The sequence below is a fragment of the Cucurbita pepo genome, chromosome 2 (genome assembly GCF_057944985.1).
Source record: "Cucurbita pepo subsp. pepo isolate OVF chromosome 2, ASM5794498v1, whole genome shotgun sequence".
Classification (NCBI taxonomy): Eukaryota; Viridiplantae; Streptophyta; class Magnoliopsida; order Cucurbitales; family Cucurbitaceae; genus Cucurbita; species Cucurbita pepo.
In genome coordinates, this window is record NC_141799.1 from 12,546,125 (window position 1) to 12,568,117 (window position 21,993).

The 21,993-nt window shown below is 40.7% G+C and overlaps 3 protein-coding genes across 5 annotated transcripts; 1 reads left to right on the forward strand and 2 right to left on the reverse strand.

Annotated features, from left to right (window-relative positions):
- Window positions 1–1,527: 1,527 nt before the first annotated feature.
- Window positions 1,528–8,998, reverse strand: LOC111788876 (sorting nexin 2A). 3 transcript variants are annotated; one of them, XR_015419871.1, is made up of 6 exons: window positions 7,635–8,951; window positions 7,329–7,538; window positions 6,806–7,066; window positions 2,840–2,926; window positions 1,803–2,126; window positions 1,528–1,675 (listed from the first exon to the last, which is right to left on the reverse strand). XR_015419871.1 is itself a non-coding variant. In XM_087121313.1 (6 exons), the coding sequence occupies exons 2-6, from the start codon at window positions 8,688–8,690 to the stop codon at window positions 2,046–2,048; spliced, it is 1,695 nt and encodes a 564-aa protein (XP_086977439.1). In that variant the 5' UTR covers window positions 8,691–8,772; window positions 8,844–8,998; the 3' UTR covers window positions 1,770–2,045. The 3 variants fall into 3 exon arrangements, 2 of the variants coding, with proteins under 2 accessions (XP_086977439.1, XP_086977440.1); XM_087121313.1 differs by lacking the exon at window positions 1,528–1,675 and having other exon boundaries at window positions 1,770–2,126; window positions 7,635–8,772; window positions 8,844–8,998; XM_087121314.1 differs by lacking the exon at window positions 1,528–1,675 and having other exon boundaries at window positions 1,770–1,938; window positions 2,068–2,126; window positions 7,635–8,952.
- Window positions 8,999–10,869: 1,871 nt separating this feature from the next.
- Window positions 10,870–14,287, forward strand: LOC111789289 (laccase-13-like). Its single transcript, XM_023670008.2, has 5 exons — window positions 10,870–11,000; window positions 11,083–11,234; window positions 11,316–11,560; window positions 11,635–11,763; window positions 13,138–14,287. The coding sequence occupies exons 1-5, from the start codon at window positions 10,896–10,898 to the stop codon at window positions 14,208–14,210; spliced, it is 1,704 nt and encodes a 567-aa protein (XP_023525776.1). The 5' UTR covers window positions 10,870–10,895; the 3' UTR covers window positions 14,211–14,287.
- An 896-nt stretch (window positions 14,288–15,183) lies between these two features.
- On the reverse strand, window positions 15,184–21,280 carry CHX25 (cation/H+ exchanger 25). Its single transcript, XM_023668786.2, has 4 exons — window positions 20,854–21,280; window positions 19,093–20,100; window positions 17,305–17,810; window positions 15,184–16,093 (listed from the first exon to the last, which is right to left on the reverse strand). The coding sequence occupies exons 1-4, from the start codon at window positions 21,175–21,177 to the stop codon at window positions 15,448–15,450; spliced, it is 2,484 nt and encodes an 827-aa protein (XP_023524554.1). The 5' UTR covers window positions 21,178–21,280; the 3' UTR covers window positions 15,184–15,447.
- Between the last annotated feature and the right edge of the window lie 713 nt (window positions 21,281–21,993).

The window sequence follows — 21,993 nt, forward strand, 5'->3', positions numbered from 1 at the left end:
ACAAATAAATAAGGCCAAAACCATAAGTACCATCTTCTAAACCTATTTTCGTTCGACCCGACCATACCTAAACTCGACTCCTCTTCTCTCGAAAAATTAAGTTATTGTGTAATTTGTTTAGTTGAACGAGAGAGAATTGTACTTTAAATCCGTTCAAAGGTGCAAACTTTCATATCCATAAAACTCTCACAATTGAGATGCTCGTGGGATCTGTCCTAAACAATGTGAGAAATCCCGTCTCTTTGTTGGCTAAATGAGGACAGGAATTGCCCGTCTGACCCCACCTTGCTTTCGTTTTTGTCGAGAAATGTGACATTTTGTTTCTTGAAATTTGAACGAGATGGGGTCATTTCAATATAGTTCGTCAATGGTAAATTACATTTTTTACTTAATTTATTTTAATTCAAGAGATCTCTCCCTAATCTGCCCACTTAATCCTGTGTTCTCTAAGAGATTTGAAGAACATGAGAAGTCATTTAACACAGGGTTGCTTCAAGCCAAGCATGTTTAGTTTTAGAGTTCTTTGTGATTGAGCCATCGAAAATGAATGTGCACATTGTTGGTAAAGGTAATAACTTTCATTCTTTTAAGCTATTATCAATGATCATATCCTCAGGATCACTCTCCTTCGAATGTTGTTTTGGTTCATTTATGTATTTCTCATTTACTCATACGTCACAGTTAATGTGATATTAGTATAATTATCTAATAAAAAAATAAATTTTTGAACTTCATTAATCCATTTGTTCTAATTTAGTTGTTGATGGATGGAAGGGAATAGGATAAAGTTATGTGTAAATTTGTGATGGAAGTAAAGTGGAAGAGGAGGAATGGTCAAAGTTGGAAGTACACAAAAAATGAGAGTTGGTTGGAGAGAATCAAAGGGGGAGAGAAAATGAAAGGACAATTCAAAGGCAGATAAAGAGACATTCAAAAGGAAGGAAGGAAGGAAGGAAGGAAGGAAGTTCTAATGCCTATGGGAATAAATAAGGAACCCATTTCACTTTTTGGTGTTCTTTTTCAGACTGCATCATCATTATATTATGCATTACCTTACCTTTTCAATTCAATCAATACAATAATAAATTCATTAATTCAATTCACCAAAAAAAATAAATAAATAATTCAATATAATTGTCTCATGATAACCCTCAAACCTGCTGTCGAATGTGTAAAATTGTTCAAAAGACTGAAAAGAGAGAGTAATCTTATTTAAAAATTAGTGATAAATTACCTTTTTACCCCTAGTTAAGGGGTTATTGATCAACTGTTCAGAAGACCGAAAAAATTACCTTTTTACTTCTAGTTAAGGGGTTATTGATCACTGAGTTTATAAGTAAGAGAATTTGCTCGAGTAGATAATATAATACTATTTTTGAAGAGTACTAATTCTTAATTAGATTAACTATAATAGAAAATTAAATAAACGTGAAAGTAATAAATAATTATTAGGAATGGTCAGAAATGGGTCATATGTGACCATTTCTATGTAGAATATAAAGCAAAGGATAAATGGAAATTTGACCAAAAAAAAAAAGGAAGAAAAGATATTTATTGAAATTAAATAATACCCATATTTAAGGGGCAGTTGGGGGAAAAGTTTGGCATTATTGATTGGGGCACCCAAGAAAATGGCATTGGGATATGGTCAAAAGAACGACTTGTCGTTTTCAAACTGCACAGAACGACAGAAGAAAATGTGTGGCCAAAATAAACGAATCTGCTTAACTCAGAAGTTTCAACTTTCTAGGATTAAGACAAAGAAGAAGAAGAGATGAATTTACAATAATATATCATCAAACCTCAGTTTTCACATGAACTTCATCAGCAGCTCAGTGTGTGAATCATTCATTTCGTGAGGACACCAACAACTTGGGGAATGAGATGCTGAAAAAATCCCTCCTCCCCAAGTGTTCTTCCTCTTTTATGTTTTATTACCTTAACAATGGTAAAATCATATCAACAAAGTGGGTGAAAAATGAATCTTGTGGGACCAAAAATAGAACAAACAAAGAAAAAAATGATCTTCTTAAGCCACAAAAACTTCAATTGTTCTCCTTTGAATACCTTCTCGTCTCCTCTGCTACCTTTGCCCATACGTGCGACATTTTCTCTGCATATCCGACCTATTCAACAAAGACTTGCACATTTATTGTCGAGGATGATGAATGAATAATTTCATCTTTCACAAAGACCATAGAATCTAGCTTAAGAGGAATCAGAGAATTTCATAGTAAAACGTACTACTCTTTCTTTCTTGAAATTTGTGAATGTCTAGGCTAACTTATATGCACCTTGACAAATCTCAGGAGACAGCCGTCTAACTATACTACATTTAGTTAACAAAGTAACTCGTAAAGAATTAAATACTAAATGGGTGCCGACCATGATTTGAACTCATTTCTTTTTTTTATCATTAGTTTAAGGTGGTTTGTTCACCTAGTTTTTTTTTTTTTTATTATTATTATTTTTTTTTTTAATGAACGATTCTGTTCACATATTCATATCAATTCCAACAGAAGTCACAAATTCTACCTCTTTTCATGTTCTTATTCTCGCGAAATCCAAACCCCACTTTGACTAATCTAATCGGACCCTGGAAACTAAAAAAGCCTTCGTATGTGAACTTACAGAGCTATTCTTCAGTACCAAGTTAAAAAGATGAAAGAATATGTACTTTAAGAATATTTGACAGCATAGTTTTCTCTTACTGAACGAGTCTGAACTTCCATTACTTGATAAAGGTGAGTAAAAAATCAGTTCATGCAATCATACAGAACATAATGAATTATGGACAAAGAAAACCTGAGCATCATCTATTAGATGGGACGGTAAGTACCTGATTTGTTACAAACCCTTTCATCATACTCAAGAAGTCGGCTTGTCTCTCTCTGTCAAATCTTTCCAGCTCGCTCCTATTGTTTTCCTGAATTACAAACATTGTCATCAGGCCATGCTTATTTTAAGCGTAAAAAATGACTGAGAAACCCAAGCAAGTAAGAAAGGCATAGAAGAATTAGCATTGTTTTATTAACAAATTATGATAACTGAGTCAAGAATTTGGTAAGTTGATCTGTACAACATTCAGTGCCTTCTTCTCAGTCCTTTACTCACAAACATATCCAACATGATGATAATAATTGATTTATGAGAAAAGGCATCAGGAACAAACATGAAGATGGTTCTTCTAGACCCGACACCTTGAAAAAAGTATTATGCTGTTCGGAAAGAAGGGAAAAAAAAAATCCCACAGCTTGATATCTCACATCAGATAAGCAACAAAGTAAAACTTGTTCCCAGCTATGAATCATCATCATTAAGAGCGAATTTTTTCCCCTTTGACTAAAAGTGGTATTACATGAGTCAACTTAAGCGTACCTAGCAGATAATGTACTATTTAGCTAGCTACCATGGTTTAGTCCAACCTCAAAGACATCTGAATTTACACCTTTCTCCTTCGACTATTGACCAACTCATGATAGTTTACTTTAAGTTTCCTAAAAGATCGTGAAGCCATTTTCATATCTTTTGACATCACTCTTAAAGCACAGTGTCATGACATCTAATATGACCCAAACAGATATTCAATCTCCTACGGGCTCCAAGAATTAGTCTGTAAAGGTATTCCCTTCCAATATAGTGCTATCTAGAGGAAAGAACATTTACCCCAAGGGAATACATACTCCCAGTCAATTAGAAAGGACTGGTAAACACTCTTTTTCCTCACTCAAGCCAAATTACTCATGAAAAGCATAAGAAGAAAAGAAACAACTGAAACCACAGTCTAAATGCCCTACACCCCTCAATTCTCCCACAATCCTTCCACCTTAAGTGGTCCCTATATAAAACGTTCTCTAACTAACTGATCAGAGGTGTATTGACAACCTTGCCCCTTCTCTGATAATATTTCGTAAAGGGGGTCCTAACATCACTTCTCAGCTGCAATAAAACCTTGTCCTCAAGGGTTGAAACTCAAAAATTGCTTCTGAACTTCGCTGACAACTTCCCAAGTAGCTTCATCTTTTGGTAACCCTTTCCGGCTAACTAAAATTTCCTCTAATCCTGTCTGGTCATTAGTGTGAACGGCAGATACTTGATTGGGCTCAGCAATCCATTCAAACTCGTCATTGAGTAATGGCAGGTCATAGTGCTTCTTGATGAATTCCCCAAACTTTCTTCAATTGTGAGATGTGAAAAAGAGGATGGGCATTTGCTTCTTTTGGTATCCGTAACTTGTAGGCCATGGACCCAAATCGTCTGTTCCACGTAACAAGGCCCAAAGTACTTAGGAGTTAACTTCACGTTCTGACATTTAGCTAACAATGCTTGTCTATAGGATCAATTTTTTAAGAACACCCAATCACTAACCTCCAAACTCAGTTCCATATGCTTTCGATCAACAATCTTTTTCATTTGGTCTCATGAAGCTCTTAAATGGTTCTTCAACACGTCTAGAGCTAAGGTTGCATTCGAGTCTTACTTTCAACATAAGAAAGTAATGGTAGAGGTGGACAGTCGTACACAGCTTGAAACAGAGTGATCCCAATGGAGATATGAAGGGTTGTATTATACCTAAATTCTGCCTAGCTTAACCATGTGAACCGCTGATTTGGCCTTTCCCCACAGAAGAAACGTAGACGTGTTTCCACAAATTCACAATTTCAGTTTGGCCATCTGATTGAGGATGATAGGATATACGCTTCGGCACAATTTGGTACCCTGCAATCGGCATAACTCTATCCAGAAGTGACTGATAAATATTTTATCAAGATTAGAGACTATCGAATGAATATAACCATGGAGTCTTACCACTTCTCTTATAAAGACATCAACTACTGACTTGGCTGTAAACGGGTGCTTCAAGGCAGTAAAGTAGGCTGCTTTACTCAATGGATCCACCACTACTAATATCACATCCATCCCAGTTGATTTTGGCAATCCCTCCCATGGACATCACCTCCTGTGTCAAAGTCCCCTCCCCCTCACGTATTCCCCCTTCCTCTATAAATTTTGACTCTTCCCCATTGACAAGGACCACCATAGTTCGCAATTTCTTCGTCTTCACTTTGTGCCCAACAATATATTTTTCCTCACAAGAAACACAAATGCCTCTCCTTCCTTGATTGAAATTTGGCATCAGACAACCACTTCATCAACCCTTCTCTTCATGGCACCACAACATTGTTACTAGACAAAGTAATCATACACATGGGAACCATGTCCGACAACTTCGTGCCCTCTTTCCCTCCACACATGTGCATTATGGAGTTTGAAATGAGCTTTTCCTTCCATCGACCCTTCTCTTCATGGCACTACAACATTGTTACTAGACAACGTAATCATACACATGGGAACAACATCCGACGATTTCGTGCCCTCTTTCCCTCCACACATGTGCATTATGGAGTTTGAGATGGGTTTTTCCCTCCATACAAATTGGACCTTAAAGCTTCAAGCGTAGCTTGTTCTCTATCCTCAAGTACCAGTGATGTCTTAATCATATTAGCTACCCCAATACGCTGCCAACACATCAAGTCAGCTTTAATCATTGGATCTAGTCCGTTCTTGAAAGTATTTTCTTATATGTCATTAGACAGATGGAGGAATGGTGCCATCAACAACTCAAATAAGTCGCAATATTCTGTCACCATCTATTCTTGCTTCACAATGAGAAATCAACCTAAAATGCTACCCTTCTTTGCTCTCCAGAATCTCTCTCTAACAGTTGATTTCAGGTCATATCCATCCATGAATGGCTCTCTCTCCTCTTTCCCTCGATACCCATTCAACACTACCCCTTCAAAACTAATAACCACCACAATCATCTTCTCAAGACCCATTAGTTTATGAATTTGAAAATACCTATCGGCATGAAATAATCATGAATAGGGATCGTTCCCTCCAAAAATAGGTATCTTGACTTTATTGAACTTACTTTGGTTGCTGGTTGGCTCCTCCACCTTCTCGAAAGTCGGTTTTCTTTCTATGACCATAGGATTGAAAGTTAATCGGATTTTCCTCATTCCTTCTATTTTTTTCCAAAGCTATCCTCACCTTCGATTGATGTTGTTCGTGGTCACCATCAAGCCATCCAAGTGGCTATCGTTGCAAACATCTTCTTATAATCGATAGTTGGATTTGGATGAAGATGCCATCGATTCTTTGACTCCATGTATGCATAGCACTTTCGCTTGAATGGACCCAACTCTGTTTTCACCCCTTCCATGTCCTAATCCACAAGTTCCAAATGTTCCTTGATGCCTTTTTTAGACATTTTTTCTAAAATATCCCCAAGTTGCAATTGTTTTGACGTCAATTTGTAAGGTATTCCCTTACAATATATATTGATATTCAGAGGAAAGAACAGTCGCCCTAAGGAATTCCCAGCCAATGAGCCTCACTCAAGAAAAATTACTCACAAAAAGCATAAGAAGAAAAGGAACAGTCGAAACTGCAGTCTAAATAATGCCCCAACCCCTCAATTCTACCACAATCCTTACACCTTAAGTGGTCCCTCTAAAATGTTCTCTAACTAAATAGTCAAAGACGTATGGACTCCTTTGCCCCTCCTCTGATAATATTCATAATTGGGAGCGTAACATAGTCATTTGCTCTTTGGGTTTACCCTAATCTCGATCACATATAATAACAAAAGTCCCTATCCTACAACATACAACAATACTCTGGATAATAAGAGCAATGGATCATTCAAACCAAGGTGAGAATTTTCCATCACATACATCTCACTCTCACGTACTACAGTTTAAAAACATATTAATGGAAACAAGGTTTGATGGGAAGGCACCTTTATGCGCTCGTATTCACGCATTGCAACATTTTTAGCATCCTCTGTAGTTCTTATGGATTCTTTTAACTGCTCTAACTTCTGAATCCTTGCTATGTCACCACCAAATACTTTAGATGATGCAGCTTCAAGCTTTTCTGCCCTTGATTTCAAAGAGGACAAGTCAGACAATAGAGTTTGCTCAGTCAGTAAAGCACTTGAGCGTTCTGAGAATGCACCATGAACTGCTAGCATTAACCCCAAATAGTCGTGAAGAACATCCTGAAAATATATAAATAAATAATTATAAGACTATGATGAAATGCAAGAGTGTTGTGTTAGCTGCTATTATTCTATCAGTACATGAACAACTATGATGTTCATAGTCCACATACGTAAATAATAAACTGAAGAGTGTATGGTGGGTTTGAGCTTCTTCTGCAATACTAACCAGCCCAATTTATTCTTTAAAAGCCATTTTCAAAATAACTTGATCAAATTGCAATATTTCAGATATAATTTTTGAGGAAGATTAAAAATTTACCAAATGTTTCACAGTTTGAGCATTTAGTTCCCGATAGCATCGGCTTGCTTTAACAGCAGCAGTTGCTACATTTTTCGTATCGGCAGCACGAACTCTTTGACAGTTGAATACAGCCTCCTCATGTTCAAATTTTGTCAACTTAATCAAGGTCAAACCTAACTCTCCTAATGTTTCTGCCATATCTTGCTGAGCTTTAACCAATAATTCAGCCTGATATAAGTTTTACCACAATTAAGACGAAGAGAAAATAGCAAACACATTCTCAAAGGCAGTTTAATTAATGATAAAGTATAACACGTATGTCACCTGCTGAGATGCAGCACTGAGCTGCTGCTCCAAATCACGCAACTTTTCTTTCTTTTCCAAGAATTTCTTATCCTCCTCAATGACTGCAGGCTTTGAACTTCCCCAGTCATTCGTCACAGATTGCTTCAACTCCTTGAACAATCTTAACAAATCCCTTCCACCTTTTGCAGGCTGTACCACCTCCTGAGGTGCCATTGCGCTCTCACTGAGCAACTGCTTCGGGAGTTTCACTGCACCATCAAGCATCCTAGATGCAACATCGGTTGTCGTTGGCAGTGGCAATCTCCCTTGAACCTGGAAGAACACCTTAAACTCATCGCTCTTCCTGATCACTGGATGCCCTGCTAGTTTCCTCAAGTACTTCTCCAGTGCCATCCTCCTCTGCTCCACAAATTCTTGTTTATGCATCACTTGGCCTTCCACCACACTCTTATCCGGGCGTGGGGGTATAAAGAACCCTCTATAAGACTCCGCCAATCGTTCTGATAGCGTCACCACATCCTTAAACCTCCTTCGAACACTATATTCTGATCCCCCAAACTCTGCCATGTTAGTCCTGGTAGTGATCAGATAAGTTATGTACGAATTACCACCAGGCACTATCGAGTTTGAAACATCTTGCTCTTTCTGAGGATTCGAGACTGTTATTTGTATATATTCCGAGTTTGAAGACGAAGATCTGGATAAACCCCCAGAGCTCTCCGAACTCTTGCTGGGGCTTTCAACGCCATTAACATCACTAAAATTATTCCCATCAAACGGAACAGAATTCACATCAGAAAAATGAAGTGACTCGGAGAATAAACGATCGGACGTTTTAGGGTTTCGGAGATCCCGATCTATCGTCGGAGCAAGCAGGGGATCCGAATCAGCCGGTGTAAGAATGGTCGGCGGGGACAGAGGATGATGCGTTTCTGAGAGCGAGGACATGGCACTACGATAATTAGAGAAAGATTTGGAGCTTAATTGCTCCTTGACAACCAAATTTTCCATCTGGTCACGAGAGGAATACAACTGGGCTTCTTCAAAGCCCTGGTTCTCAGAATCCATCATCATATTATCCAATCCGCAAAACAAAACCGGTGAAACAACAGAAGAATTCAAGAATTACCACCACTAGGTTGATCAGTTCAGCAATCTACAAAACGAATAAACACTCTAGGGTTCAATTCGACCGTTTGGTGAGAACAAAAATCTTCGAAAACTTACCAAGAGAAATGCGGAGAGGCCGAAGGGGTTTCAGAGAGCGGTAGCTGAGGACGCCACCATTCGGCGTGGCTGAGAGAGGTAAGCCGAGGAAGAAGAAGACTGAGCAACACAAGCACGTGGCAAATACAGAAACCCACCCTTCACAGAAATCTCCAGACCTCCAAAACGGTGCCGTTTAGTGATCTTCTAACGGTTAAGGGTAGTATTGACTTTTCAATAGATTAAGGGTAGTTAACCTTTATTTTATACGTCTAGTTCAAACTCACCAAAACTACCATTGAAATTCTTTTAAGAATAATTAAATTATTTAACGATGAATAAAAACTATTCAGAAGCCCATGGGCTTGTGTTTCCCAAGCCCAACTATACCCTTGGGCCCACTAAAAGCAAATCCCATTGGCCGGCCCATAAGTCAAGTTGGAAGACCGAATATGACCTGCAAAAGACTGGAGACACGTGTCCCTCAACTATGTATTTCCAACCAACTCTGCTTATGACTCAGCTTTTCTCGACATCAATTCGATCTAACCATTGATCTATGCATTAAAACGTGTTGGCCAATAGCTTTTCTCGACATCAATTCGATCGACCCATTAATCTAAGCATTGTGTTGGATGATGAAAGTCCTACATCGGCTAATTTAGGTAATGATCATGAGTTTATAATTAAGGAATACTCCCTCCATTGTAATGAGACCTTTTGGGGAAACCCGAACCAAAGCCATGAGAGCTTATGTTCAAAGTGGACAATATCATACTATTGTGGAGAGTCGTGATTCCTAACACATTGAACGTGTTGGGCAATAGCTTTTCTCGACGCCAATTCGATCTACCCATTGATCTAAGCATTAAAACGTACTGCGTAATAACTTTTCTCGACCTCGAATGATCTAATTATTCATTTAAGTTTGAAATTAAATTATTTTTTGTTTTAAAAAAATAAAGATAATCATAGTGTCAATGGGCAGACCAACTAATTTGATATCAAATCATGACAAAACAGACATCCCATTGACCTAATTCATTTCAACCGTTGAAAATATTCCAAAATGTCAAACCACTACACTCTTCCCAATCAGTGGCTTGATTGATGTTTAAATACAACACTAACTACTTCTGACTTTATTATAAACCAAATTAATTATAAATAACGCTTAATAAAAAAAAATTAATAAACTAACCTAAACGTCTATACCGGAGAAAAATATTTTATAATTCATTAAAACGTAAAGTTACTATAGTAACAACTTAAGCTCATTGTTAGTAGATATTGTCAGTTTTAGTCGATTAAGTATCGTTGTCAACCTCACAATTTTAAAACGCGTCTATTAGGGAGAGATTTCGTTTACTCTCCAACGAGATCTAACAATCCACCTATCTTAGGAGTCAAAAAAACTATTTTTTTTTAGTGTTTTTAATCTTTTAATCCATTTAGTATCTAAGGTACTAATTTACAACTAAGTTTTTTTTATTAAAGATAATGGTGTACTCGTTCTCGTTTATATTTTCACAAAGTAGACATCGAATTAACTTGAACCAGCTCCTCTATTTCTAGTCCGGTGGTAGTATTACGGTACCATCTATTTTACTTTTATTCAAAAGTTTCATACCCATAAAGTTATCGTTCTTAGCTCACCGAAGCTCATCGAATAAAGATTTCACAAGTTTCATATCAATAGAGTTATCGTTCTTAGCTTGTCGGAGCTCTTCGAATGAAGATCTCACTAGTTTCATACCAATGGAGTTATCGTTCTTAGCTCGTCGGAGCTCTTCATTCGATCTCACTAGTTTCATTTGTTCTTATGAAACAGAACAGTGAACAGAACAGAGAACAGAACAGAGGGAGTGGGTGCAACAAATCCCCATTATGGTTGCACCAAAAAAACAACCTTAAATCCATAGTGTACCAGTTGACTCTCCAAACCTAATTTTCCAACAAATTTGTTGTGTTGTACTATGTTATATTGAGCTCATTCTTCCCTCTTCCCTCGCTTTCTCTGCCTATAAATACCTCACTCACTCAGCTCCTCCACCACCAACAAAACAGAGGAAAATGGAACATCTGTTAAAGACAAAATCTTTGTCTTCTTGCTTCTTGTTAGCCCTTTTGGTCTTGATTCCTTTCGCCATTGCAGAAACTCACTACCATGAATTCATCGTAAGCTTCCAAAATCTCCATCTTCGCTTAAAAATTTCACAATTCCTCTGTTTTTCTGACTCTGTTTCGCTGCAAAATTCAGGTTCAACGCAAACCAGTGAAGAGGCTGTGCAAAGTTCATAACATTATAACAGTGAACAGGCAGTTCCCTGGGCCAACTTTAGAAGTAAGAAACGGCGATTCTCTGGTCATCAAAGTGGTCAACGCTGTCCGCTACAATGTCTCTCTCCATTGGTAATTCCTTACGCAAAACCCATCTCTGTTTTTTACTGACAGAGACGTGTAATGAACTGGTTGTGGGTTTGATATGATTAGGCATGGGATCAAGCAGCTGAGGAACCCATGGGCGGATGGGCCGGAATTTATAACGCAATGCTCTATAAAGCCAGGGGGTAGCTATACTTACAGGTTCACTATTGAAGATCAAGAGGGTACTCTGTGGTGGCATGCGCATAGCCGATGGCTTCGAGCTACTGTTTATGGCGCGCTCATAATTTATCCCAAGATGGGTTCTTATTATCCGTTCTTAATGCCTAAAAGAGAGGCTTCTGTTCTTCTTGGTAATTGTTGTTTGATGTTGTTATGGGTTGGATTAGTGATGAGATTTTGACTGTTTGATGGGTGTGGAAAACAGGGGAGTGGTTTGATAGAGATCCGATGAGTGTACTGCGGCAAGCGCTGTTGAGTGGAGCGGCTCCTAATGTGTCTGATGCTTACACCATCAATGGGCAGCCTGGTGATTTCTATAGCTGCTCGAAGAAAGGTCGGTGAGAGTTTAACGCTCTTAATTTTATAAATATGTTTCATGACGAGAACATGAAATTCAAATAGATAAAATTGAAATCGAGAGAAGAACAAAATACACTTAGGAAAGTTGTCCATTAGCGTTTTAAAATTTTTGAGGGGAAGCTCAAAGGGGACAATATCTGCTAGATTCTGCTAGCGGTGGGCTTGGGCTATTACAAATGGTATCAGAGCGGGCTGTTACAAATGGTATCAGGGCCAAACACCGGGCGATTTTCCAGTGAAGAAGGGTGGACACGAGGCGGTGTGTTACCCACATCGATTGGAGAGCCTCAAAGGGAGTGGACACGAGGTAGTGCCAGTGAGGACACTGGACCCTGAAAGGGAGTGAATTTTGGGATCTCTCATCTATTAATGTAATGGCCAAGATCTATCGCTAGCAAATATTATTCTTTTGGCTTCCCCTCAAGGCTTTAAAACGTGTCTGCTAGTGAATTTGGGGATTCGTACCAGTGATGACACTGGACCCTGAAAGGGAGTGAATTTTGGGATCTCTCATCTATTAATGTAATGGCCAAGATCCATCGCTAGCAAATATTGTTCTTTTGGCTTCCCCTCAAGGCTTTAAAACGTGTCTGCCAGGGGAAGGTTTCCACACCTTATGAAGGGTGTTTTGTTCTGCTCTCCAACCAATGTGGGACATCACAATCCACCCCCCTTCGGGACCCAGCATCCTCGCCGAAACTCTTTCCTTTCTCCCATTGATGTGGGATCCTTACCAAATCCACCCTCTGTAGGGCCCAGCGTCGTTACTGGCACACCGTGTCTCCTTTGGGGAACAGCCTCCTTGGTAGCAAATAGTTCGGTGTCTGGCTCTAATACCATTTGTAACGGCCCAGATCCACTGCTAGCCGATAATGTCCTCTTTTGGTTTTCTCTTTCGAGCTTCCCCTCAAAGCTTTAAAATACATGGGAAGGTTTCCACACCCTTATAAAGAGTGTTTTGTTCTCCTCCCAACCAATGTGGGATATCACAATTGAAGGAGGAAACGAGTGCCAACGAGGATGCTGGCCCCAAAGTCGGGTGGATTGTGAGATCCCACATCGGTTAGGGAAGATAATGTTATAAGGGTGTAAAACGAGAAAGTCTAAAGACAACAATATTTACTAGCAATGAGTTTGGGCTGTTGCCGAGTGCTTCTTTTTAATTTCGACACTTAAAAGTCAACCAAACAAGTCAACCGAACACAAACAATATTTATTAGCTATGTGGTTGAGGGGGTTCTATTTTATTTCAACACTTAAAAAGTCAACCGAACGAATTCCGGCTAGACTGTGGATTAAATTGACCACTTAAAACGTCAACTCAGCTGAAATTAACTTGATTTTGCAGAGACGGTGAGAATCCGAGTGAATTCCGGCGAGACAATCCTTCTCAGAATCGTAAACTCCGGACTGAATCAAGAACTCTTCTTCTCCGTCGCCAACCACCCATTGACAGTGGTCGCCGTCGACGCATCTTACACCAAACCATTCAAAACAAATGTCATCATGATCGGACCCGGCCAAACCACCGACGTCCTCCTCACAGCCAACCAACCTCCAGCCCATTACTACATGGCCGCCACCGCTTACAACACCGCCATGAACGCCGCCTTCGACAACACCACCACCACTGCCATTCTCCAATACAACAAGAATTACCAACAACAACCAAAGCCCATCCTCGCCCAGCTCCCCTTTTTCAACGACACACCCACCTCCACCCGCTTCACCGCCCAACTCCGCAGCTTAAACAGAGCAAACGTCCCAACCCAAATCGACGAATCCTTACTCTTCACCGTCGGATTAGGCCTCATCAATTGCACCAACCCCAACAGCCCCCGCTGCCAAGGCCCCAACGGCACACGCTTCGCCGCCAGCATCAACAACAACTCCTTCGTTTTCCCCAAATCCAATTCCATTATGCAGGCCTTTTACCAAGGAATTCCCGGCGTTTTCACCACCGATTTCCCCCCTGTTCCGCCCCTGCAATTCGATTACACCGGAAATGTCAGCAGAGGACTATGGCAGCCCGGTCGAGGGACCAAAACTTTCCGGCTAAGATATGGATCGAGTGTGCAGATCGTGCTGCAGGACACCAGCATTGTCACAACGGAAGATCACCCAATGCATCTCCATGGCTACCATTTCTATGTCGTGGGTTCGGGTTTTGGTAATTTCAATAGCGCGACGGATCCGGCGAGGTTTAATCTTGTTGACCCACCGCTGAGGAACACCATTGGAACGCCGCCCGGTGGTTGGGTTGCGATTCGGTTCGTCGCTGATAATCCAGGAGCTTGGTTGATGCATTGCCATATAGACTCGCACCTTGCTTGGGGATTAGCGATGGTTTTTCTTGTTGAAAATGGCGAAGGGGAGATGCAATCTGTTCTTCCTCCTCCACCCGATCTCCCACCTTGTTAAATTTTATGCATTGTTCTTACTCCTTCATTATGTTTATGTATTGTTCTTGAATTAAGGAAAAGCTTCAAATCTGTGGATCGAATTATTTGAGCCCATGGGGACTACTCCCGACTCTTTCTCTAGAGCCCTTTAACAAAATACACCCTTAGTATTGTTAAACGAACACGACTCTCTACAATGATATGATATTATCCACTTTGAGCGTAAGCTCTGGTCCCTTTGTTTTGGGCTTCCCCAAAAGGTTTCGTACCAATGGAGAGAGTATTATTTGTTTATAAACCCATGATCATTTCCTAAATTAGCCGATGTGGGACTTTTATCATCCAACAAATACGACACGTGAGTTATTTTATACTACACCTTCGAAGCTCACAACCTTTTTGTTTGACACTTGAGAATTTGATTGACATACCTAAATTAAGGGCATGACTCTGATACCATATTAGAAACCACGACTCTTCACAATGGTATGATATTACCCACTTTAAGCATAAACTCTCATGGTTTCCCGATATTACCCACTTTAAGCATAAACTCTCATGGTTTCCCCAAAAGCCTAGTACGAGACAGTATTATTACTTATAAACTCATGATCTTCCTCCTAATTAACCAACGTAGGACTACCCCTCTCAATAATGCTCATCAATTCTACACTCGAACAAAATACACCTGGAGCTCTCGAACAACCTCCTTCTCTAGAGCCCTCGAACAAAATACACCCTTAGTACGACATCTTCGAGGCTAACAACTTCTTTGTTCGACACTTGAGGATTTGATTGACATAGCTAATTTAAGGGCATGACTCTGATACTATGTTAGAAATCATGACCGACAGTACCATAATATTGTCCACTTTAAGCATAAGCTCTCATGATTTCATACCAATTGAGATAGTATTCGTTATTTAGAAACACAATATTTCTCTTTAAACATGTAATTACTAACTATTTATTAATATTTGAATGCATAACTATTACATCCAACGACTTCAAGATGGACGCTTTTTAAACAAGTCTAGCATAACTATTACATCCAACGATTTCAACGTGGACGCTTTAAACAAGTCTAGCTTATCGACTCAACATGAATCGAGTGTTCACATGGACGCTTTAAACAAATCTAGCATAACTATTACATCAAACGATTTCAACGTGGACGCTTTAAACAAGTCTAGCTTATCGACACAACGTGAATCGAGATACAAAATTACAATACATACAACAAATTAATAGAACCCCTATCGAAAATCAAACCTAAACTTCTCACAAATCCCAGAAGAAAAATGGCTTTGGCCTCTCAAAACTTGCTGCTGCACGACCAACACAGAAGCGGCGGCTCCAAAATCCTCGGAGGACACATAATCTCCAATGATACCCAATTCATTGTCTTGGCTCCAATTGGACAGCCCTTCAAGCAACACAGGGTTGACCCCTCGTTTTCTTCCCACGATCACAAGATCATAAGAATCATCGTTCATTGATTGAATGGCTGCGATTGTCTCTGCTCCATTTCTCACCACCACTTCTCTGTAAATCACTCGCTCGTTGGTCTCGTTCTTAACCCAGAACCATGTCACCATGCCGTCGTCTAGCTTCTTCTCGAACTCGTTGTCGCCTCTTGAATTGTGTGATAGGAAGCGAACCACCGACACGCACACGTCTTCATTGCCGAGGATTCTGTCGGCGTAAGCGAGTGCTTCTCGTGCGTCTGCTCCTCCTAGAAATAGAACGGCGAATTGCTGCGCTGAGTTCCAGAAGGATTGTCCGACCACTGGGCTGTGGAGATTGCACTTGTCGACGAGGATTCCGACCGAACATGGAGCGTGTTCTAGTACGCTCTTGTTCACTTGATGCAACCCCACAGTTGAATCTCCCCTCGACGGCCTACAGTTACAACCGTAAACACAAATTTATAATTTTACTCTCGAAGATTGTTGGGAGGAAGTTCCAAGCCAACTAATTAAGGAAATAATCGTGGGTTTATAAGTAAGCATGAAACCAAAAGCACAGCGATTAGAGTTTATGCACAAAGTAGGCAATATCATATCATTATAGATATCAGTGATTTAGTCATGCCCTATGACAGGAGAACAAAACACCCTTTCTAAAGGTGTGGAAACTTTCTCCTAGCAGACACGTTTTAAAGCCTTGAGGGAAAGCCCAAAGAGGACAATATCTGTTAGCGGTGGATTTAGGTCGTTACAAATGGTATCAGAGTCAGACACCGGATATTGTGTCAGCCTTCTTGCTGTTCTCCGAAGGGGGTAGACACGAGACAATGTGTCAGTAAGGACGTTGGGCCCCAACGGAGGTGGATTTGGAGGGGGTGCCACATCGATTAGAGAAAGGAACGATTCAGCAATGACACTGGGCCCCAAGGGGGGTGAATTGTGATGTCCCACATTGGTTAGGGAGGAGAACAAAACACCATTTTAGAAGGATGTGGAAACCTTCTCCTATCAGACGCATTTTAAAACCTTGACGGGAAAGCACAAAGAGGACAATATCTGTTAGTTGTGGATTTTGGTCATTACATGCCCTCTACTTAGTCATGTCAATAGCAAAGCTAACATGCCTTTAACTTAGTCAAACAAAGGGTCTATTTTGTTAGAGGGGGAAGGAGTCGAGCCTCAATTAAAGGGAGGTTGTTCAAGGACTCTATAAAGAGGTTGGGACCCTTGAAAGTGTTGTCAAAAGTGACTTCAAACAAAGGGTGAACTTTGTTCGAGGGCTCCAGAGAAAGGAGTCGAGCCTCAATTAAAGGGAGGTTGTTCGAGTCCGAAGTTGGGACCCTCAAAAGTGTAGTCAAAAGTGACTCTAAGTGTCAAACAAATGGTGTACTTTGTTCGAGGGCTCTAAAGAAAGGAGTCCAACCTCAATTAAAAGGAGGTTGTTCGAGGGTTCTATAGCTCTGAGGAGGCTCTATGGTGTACTTTGTTCGAGAGGAGGATTGTTGGGAGGGAGTCCCACATTAGCCATCGTGAGTTTATAAGTAAGAAATACATCTCCATTCGTATGACACCTTTTAAGGAAACAAAAAGTAAAGTCACTAGAGTTTAGGCTCAAAATGGACAACATCACTATAGCACAATTACCTGCCAAAAGGGAGGACAATGAGATTGGTCTTCTTAATCAAAGCAAGCTCACAAATATCCTGGTTCATGGATCGTTTAGGCGCCACAGCGGTGTAAGTATGCAACTTCACGAGCTCACCTCGAGCCTCCTCGTAGATACGAAGAGCATTATGGATGGAGTCAGAGGCAGTGTACTTAGAAGGAATCTTACACTTCTTGTGATCAATGAAGACAGGGGCAGCTCGACCCACCAGCTCAATAAGATGCAGCGCGTAAATAGAGAACGGGCTGCTCGTCGTCGGGTTCGACATGTCCAGCAAGTTCACCAGTGCAGCTACGTTCTCTTGGCCTTCAATGCACAACACAACGCGCAGCTCTTTCCCTGGCGGTAAATGCTGGATGGTTCTCCTTTTGTTGATCATATATGGCCTTGTGGGATCGTAGAGCAAGCTTATCAGTGGCGTTGCTATGCTTGTCACTGCTACTGTCATGAGTATCATCATGGTGAACTCTGGTATAGTTATTATCTGCATTTTGATCCAACAACGTTCAGTTTAATACTCATTTAGTGTCGAGAATTGTTGGGAGTAAGTCCCACATTAGCTAATTAAGGAGATGATCATGGGTTCATCTCTTGGTATGAGGCATTTTGGGGAAACCAAAAGCAAAACCACGAGAGCTTATACTCAAAGTGGACAATATCATACCATTGTAGAGGTTTGTGACTCCTAACATGGTAATAGAGTCGTGCTCTTAATTTAGTCATGTCAATAGAATCCTCAAGGGTCGGAATCAAAAAGTTGCTAGCCTTTCAGGCCTAGTCAAAAGTGACTTGTGAGATCCCAAATTGGAGGAAGAGAACGAAACACTCTTTATAATGGTGTGGAAGCCTCTCACTAGTAGACGCGTTTCAAAAACCAAGGGGAAGCTCGAAAGGGAAAGCCCAAAGAGGACAATATTTGCCAACATTGGGCCTGGGTTGTTATAGATGGTATCAGAGCCAGACACTAGGCGATGTGCCAGCGAGGAGACTCTTCTCCGAAGGTAGACACGAGGCGGTGTGCCAGTAAGGATGCTAGGCCCTAAAGAGGGTAGATTTGGTGGAGGTCCCACATCATTGGAGAAAGGAAAGAGTGTCAACGAGGACGCTGGGCCAGATACTAGGCGATGTGCCAGCGAGGAGACTCTTCTCCGAAGGTAGACATGAGGCGGTGTGCCAGTAAGAACGCTAGGACCTGAAGAGGGTAGATTTGGTGGAGGTCCCACATCATTGGAGAAAGGAAAGAGTGTCAACGAGGACGCTAGGCCCCGAAGGGGTGGATTGTGAGATCCCACATTGGTTGGGGAGGGGAAACTCGAAAGTGAAAACCCAAATAGGACAATATCTACTCGCAGGGGGCCTAGGCCGTTACAGATGGTATCAGAGCCAAACACAGGGCAATGTGCCAGAGAGAAGACTCTTCTCCGAAGGTAGACATGAGGCGATGTGCCAGCAAGGACGCTAGGCCCTAAAAGGGGTGGATTTGTTGGGGGTCCCACATCATTGGAGAAAGAAAAGAGTGCGAGCGAGGACACTCAGCCTCAAATAGTGGATTGTGAGATCCCACATTGGTTTGAGAGGGGAAGCCCGAAAGGGAAAGTCGAAAGAAGACAATATCTCCTAGTGGTGGGCGTGGGTCGTTACATGACTCAAGTGTCAAACAAAAGGTTTACTTTGTTCTAGAGAAAGGAGTCGAGTCTCAATTAAAAAAAGGTTGTTCGAGGTACCCGTAATTCCTAACATTTTGTTGGAAAGAGAAGCGAACGTACCTTTTTGTCAATCCAATGAATGAGGAGAACAATTTCGACTTGGCCTCTCAAGCACATGATAAGGCTAACCGCAAGGCTATCTCTAAGCGGCAGCTGAAAGAAAAGCGAGGCCACCAAAGTGGAACCAAATTTGAAGAAATGACCAGCCAAAGCCAAGAAAAACAGTGGCGCCAAGTTGGACCAACCAGCATTAACCATTTGAAAAACATCAGTACAAAGCCCAACAAACGCAAACGAAAACGGCAACAAAAGCTCAGATATTATGGTCTCACTCCTCTCAACCAACGTAGACCCCAACGGTGGCCCATCAGGTATAGCCATACCCAACCAAAGCGGACCATTAAGAATCGCTATCCCAAACAAATCCGTCAAGAACCCCATCACCAAAACCGCCAACAAAATCGCCACAATGAACCCTTGCTCCACAGCCTGCCCTTCAGGGGTTCGCCTCACAACCCAACGCATTACCCTTCTAACACACACCACTATAAACCCCACCAAAACAAACAAAGAAATCAAATACCAAATTGAGCTCTTCCATTCAACTTCTCCTTGTATGGCGGCCTCGAACGCGACCAGCGCGTTGATGCCGACTGCGTCGCTGATTATCGATACCGACATCGACATCCGACCCACCTCGGAGCTTAGAAGGTTAAGCTCGTGGAGAATTGGGTGGACGACGGGGAAGGCAGTGATGGCTAAGGAAGATGTTATGGCTCCAATTGAGGAGAATTTGGCTAAGGATTTGTTCATGGTTTTACGGATGAGTAAAGCAAATGTAATGTTCAAGATTAATGGAACAATTACGCTGAATGATGCAATGAAAAACTCCTTTTTGCCCGATTTTTTTGTTAATGAAAGATCTGTTTTAACTCCCGAGATGAACAGGAAATACATGAAACCGATTAACCCGATGTTGCTTAACAAAAAACTGATGTCCTCCGGGAACATCTGGTGCCGGAAATTCTTGTTGTGGCCGAGAACTGATGGCCCAATGATGAAACCACCCTTCAATCAAACAAGAACAAACCGTCAAATGGTCAGAATATTTGCTAAAAACACCCCGGAAAATTCTCTATTTATAATCCTTGTTTAATAAAATAAAATATCAAATATCATAACTTTTTTTTAACGTACAAATGATATTTTATAATCATTTACGGGAAAATATGATAAATTAAAACAATAGAGAACGAACAAAAATAATAAATAGATACAAGATATTTGACTATAATAAAATAAAGTGGCAAATATGATAACTATGATGAGCCGTACTGGGAGTCAAATATCTATAGCAAACATGATTATAAGAAATATGATAATTATGGTGAGCCGTAATGAGAGTCAAATATCTATGACAAATATGTTTACGACAAATATGATAATTATGGTGAGTCGATAATGAGAGTCAAATATCTATGACATTATGACAAATATGATAAGTAAGCCGTAATGGAAGTCAAATATCTATGACAAATATGATAATTATGTAAGCTGGAAGTCAAATATATATATGACAAATATGATAACTACGTAAGCGGTAATGAAAGTCAAATATCTATGCAAACATGATTATGATAACTATGATGAGTCGTAATGGAAGTCAAATATCTATGACAAATATGATTAGATAAGCTGTAATGGAAGTCAAATATGTATGACAAATATGATAACTATGATGAGCGGTAATGGAATCAAATATCTAGATATTTGTTTATTGTAATAAACGGTGAAATATGATAATATAGGAAAAATACTGACGAGGATTTGGGAGACGATTTTGGGCTGGTGGAAGGGGCGGAGGAGCAAATGGATGATATGAATGAGGAGAATTACGAAGGAAATGTCCAAAATCAAAGCGGAGAAGGAATCATCGAGTGGGTTTGCGCCGTAGAAGATGCCGGGAGTTCTAGGGTGGTTGAGTCGGCAGGCGACGGGGGCGGTGGCGGCAGGTGTGGCGTCTTTGAAGCTGGTGAGGCCGCCGACGACCTGGAGTCTCTGGATGTGGCGGAGATCGAGGGCGGTGAAATTGCGCCAATTGTCATATTGGGCAAAGCGAGAAGGTAGGTGAAAAAACCTTACCATGCAATTAGTGAACGAATCTCTGAAGCAGAAATGGGAGAGAAACAGAGAGAGATAATGGCGTTGCGATGAATAGGGAGTTTTGGAGTTCTTATAGTTTATCGTCTTTCAAGCTCAATCCATCGTTTATCTGTGTGGTCTTATTCAAAAACTTTAAAATAGTCAATCACACGTTAGCCTGTTGACAAAATTAGATAACTTTGACTTCAATTCAATTAAATGCAAATTTTTCATGTTTTTTTTTTGTTCCAGTTTGTTGGATTGTTGGATTGGTGACCCGAACAACCCAAACAAAGTTCAAATTGAACTCAACCCAATCCAACCCTCTCGAGAGGTTGAATTGGGTTGGATTGTAAGTTTTGCGGCCCCAGAAATTCAATTCACCCACATCGAAAAATCGATAGATACACTCCTTTTAGGAAGTATGCGTGTAACGGCCTAAACTCACCGCTACTAGATATTGTCTTGTTTGGAGTTTTTCTCTTTCGAGAAAAAGTTTCAACACCCTTATAAACAATGTTTCGTTTTTCTACCCCAATCAATGTGGGATCTCAATTCCACCTCCCTTTCAATCGATGTGGAATCCCCATCACCCCCCTTTCGGAGCCTAGTGTCCTTACTGCCATACCGCCTTATGTCCATCCCCTGCAAGACTTAGTCTCCTCACTGGTAAATCGCCCCGTGTCTGGCTCTGATACCATTTATAACTGCCCAAGCTATTGTTCTCTTTGGAAAAGTTTCCACATCCTTATAAAAAATGCTTCGTTCTCCCCCCACTATTGTGGGATCTCACATCCCATCTTCCAAGGAGAGGTTTCC

Bases quoted from the DNA above. Each gene is read 5' to 3' on its own strand.
- LOC111788876 (XM_087121313.1), bottom strand. From the start codon at position 8,690: ATGATGATGGATTCTGAGAACCAGGGCTTTGAAGAAGCCCAGTTGTAT. The intron at 7,067-7,328 runs GTAAATTTTTAA...ATATATTTTCAG, and splicing joins CTCAAACTGTGAAACATTTG to GATGTTCTTCACGACTATTT. The intron at 2,927-6,805 runs GTGCCTTCCCAT...TTTGTAATTCAG, and splicing joins GTGAATACGAGCGCATAAAG to GAAAACAATAGGAGCGAGCT.
- LOC111789289 (XM_023670008.2), top strand. From the start codon at position 10,896: ATGGAACATCTGTTAAAGACAAAATCTTTGTCTTCTTGCTTCTTGTTA. The intron at 11,235-11,315 runs GTAATTCCTTAC...TGATATGATTAG, and splicing joins TACAATGTCTCTCTCCATTG to GCATGGGATCAAGCAGCTGA. The intron at 11,561-11,634 runs GTAATTGTTGTT...TGTGGAAAACAG, and splicing joins AGAGGCTTCTGTTCTTCTTG to GGGAGTGGTTTGATAGAGAT.
- CHX25 (XM_023668786.2), bottom strand. From the start codon at position 21,177: ATGGTAAGGTTTTTTCACCTACCTTCTCGCTTTGCCCAATATGACAAT. The intron at 20,101-20,853 runs GTCAGTATTTTT...GTTTGATTGAAG, and splicing joins AAATCGTCTCCCAAATCCTC to GGTGGTTTCATCATTGGGCC. The intron at 17,811-19,092 runs GTACGTTCGCTT...ATCAAAATGCAG, and splicing joins TTCATTGGATTGACAAAAAG to ATAATAACTATACCAGAGTT.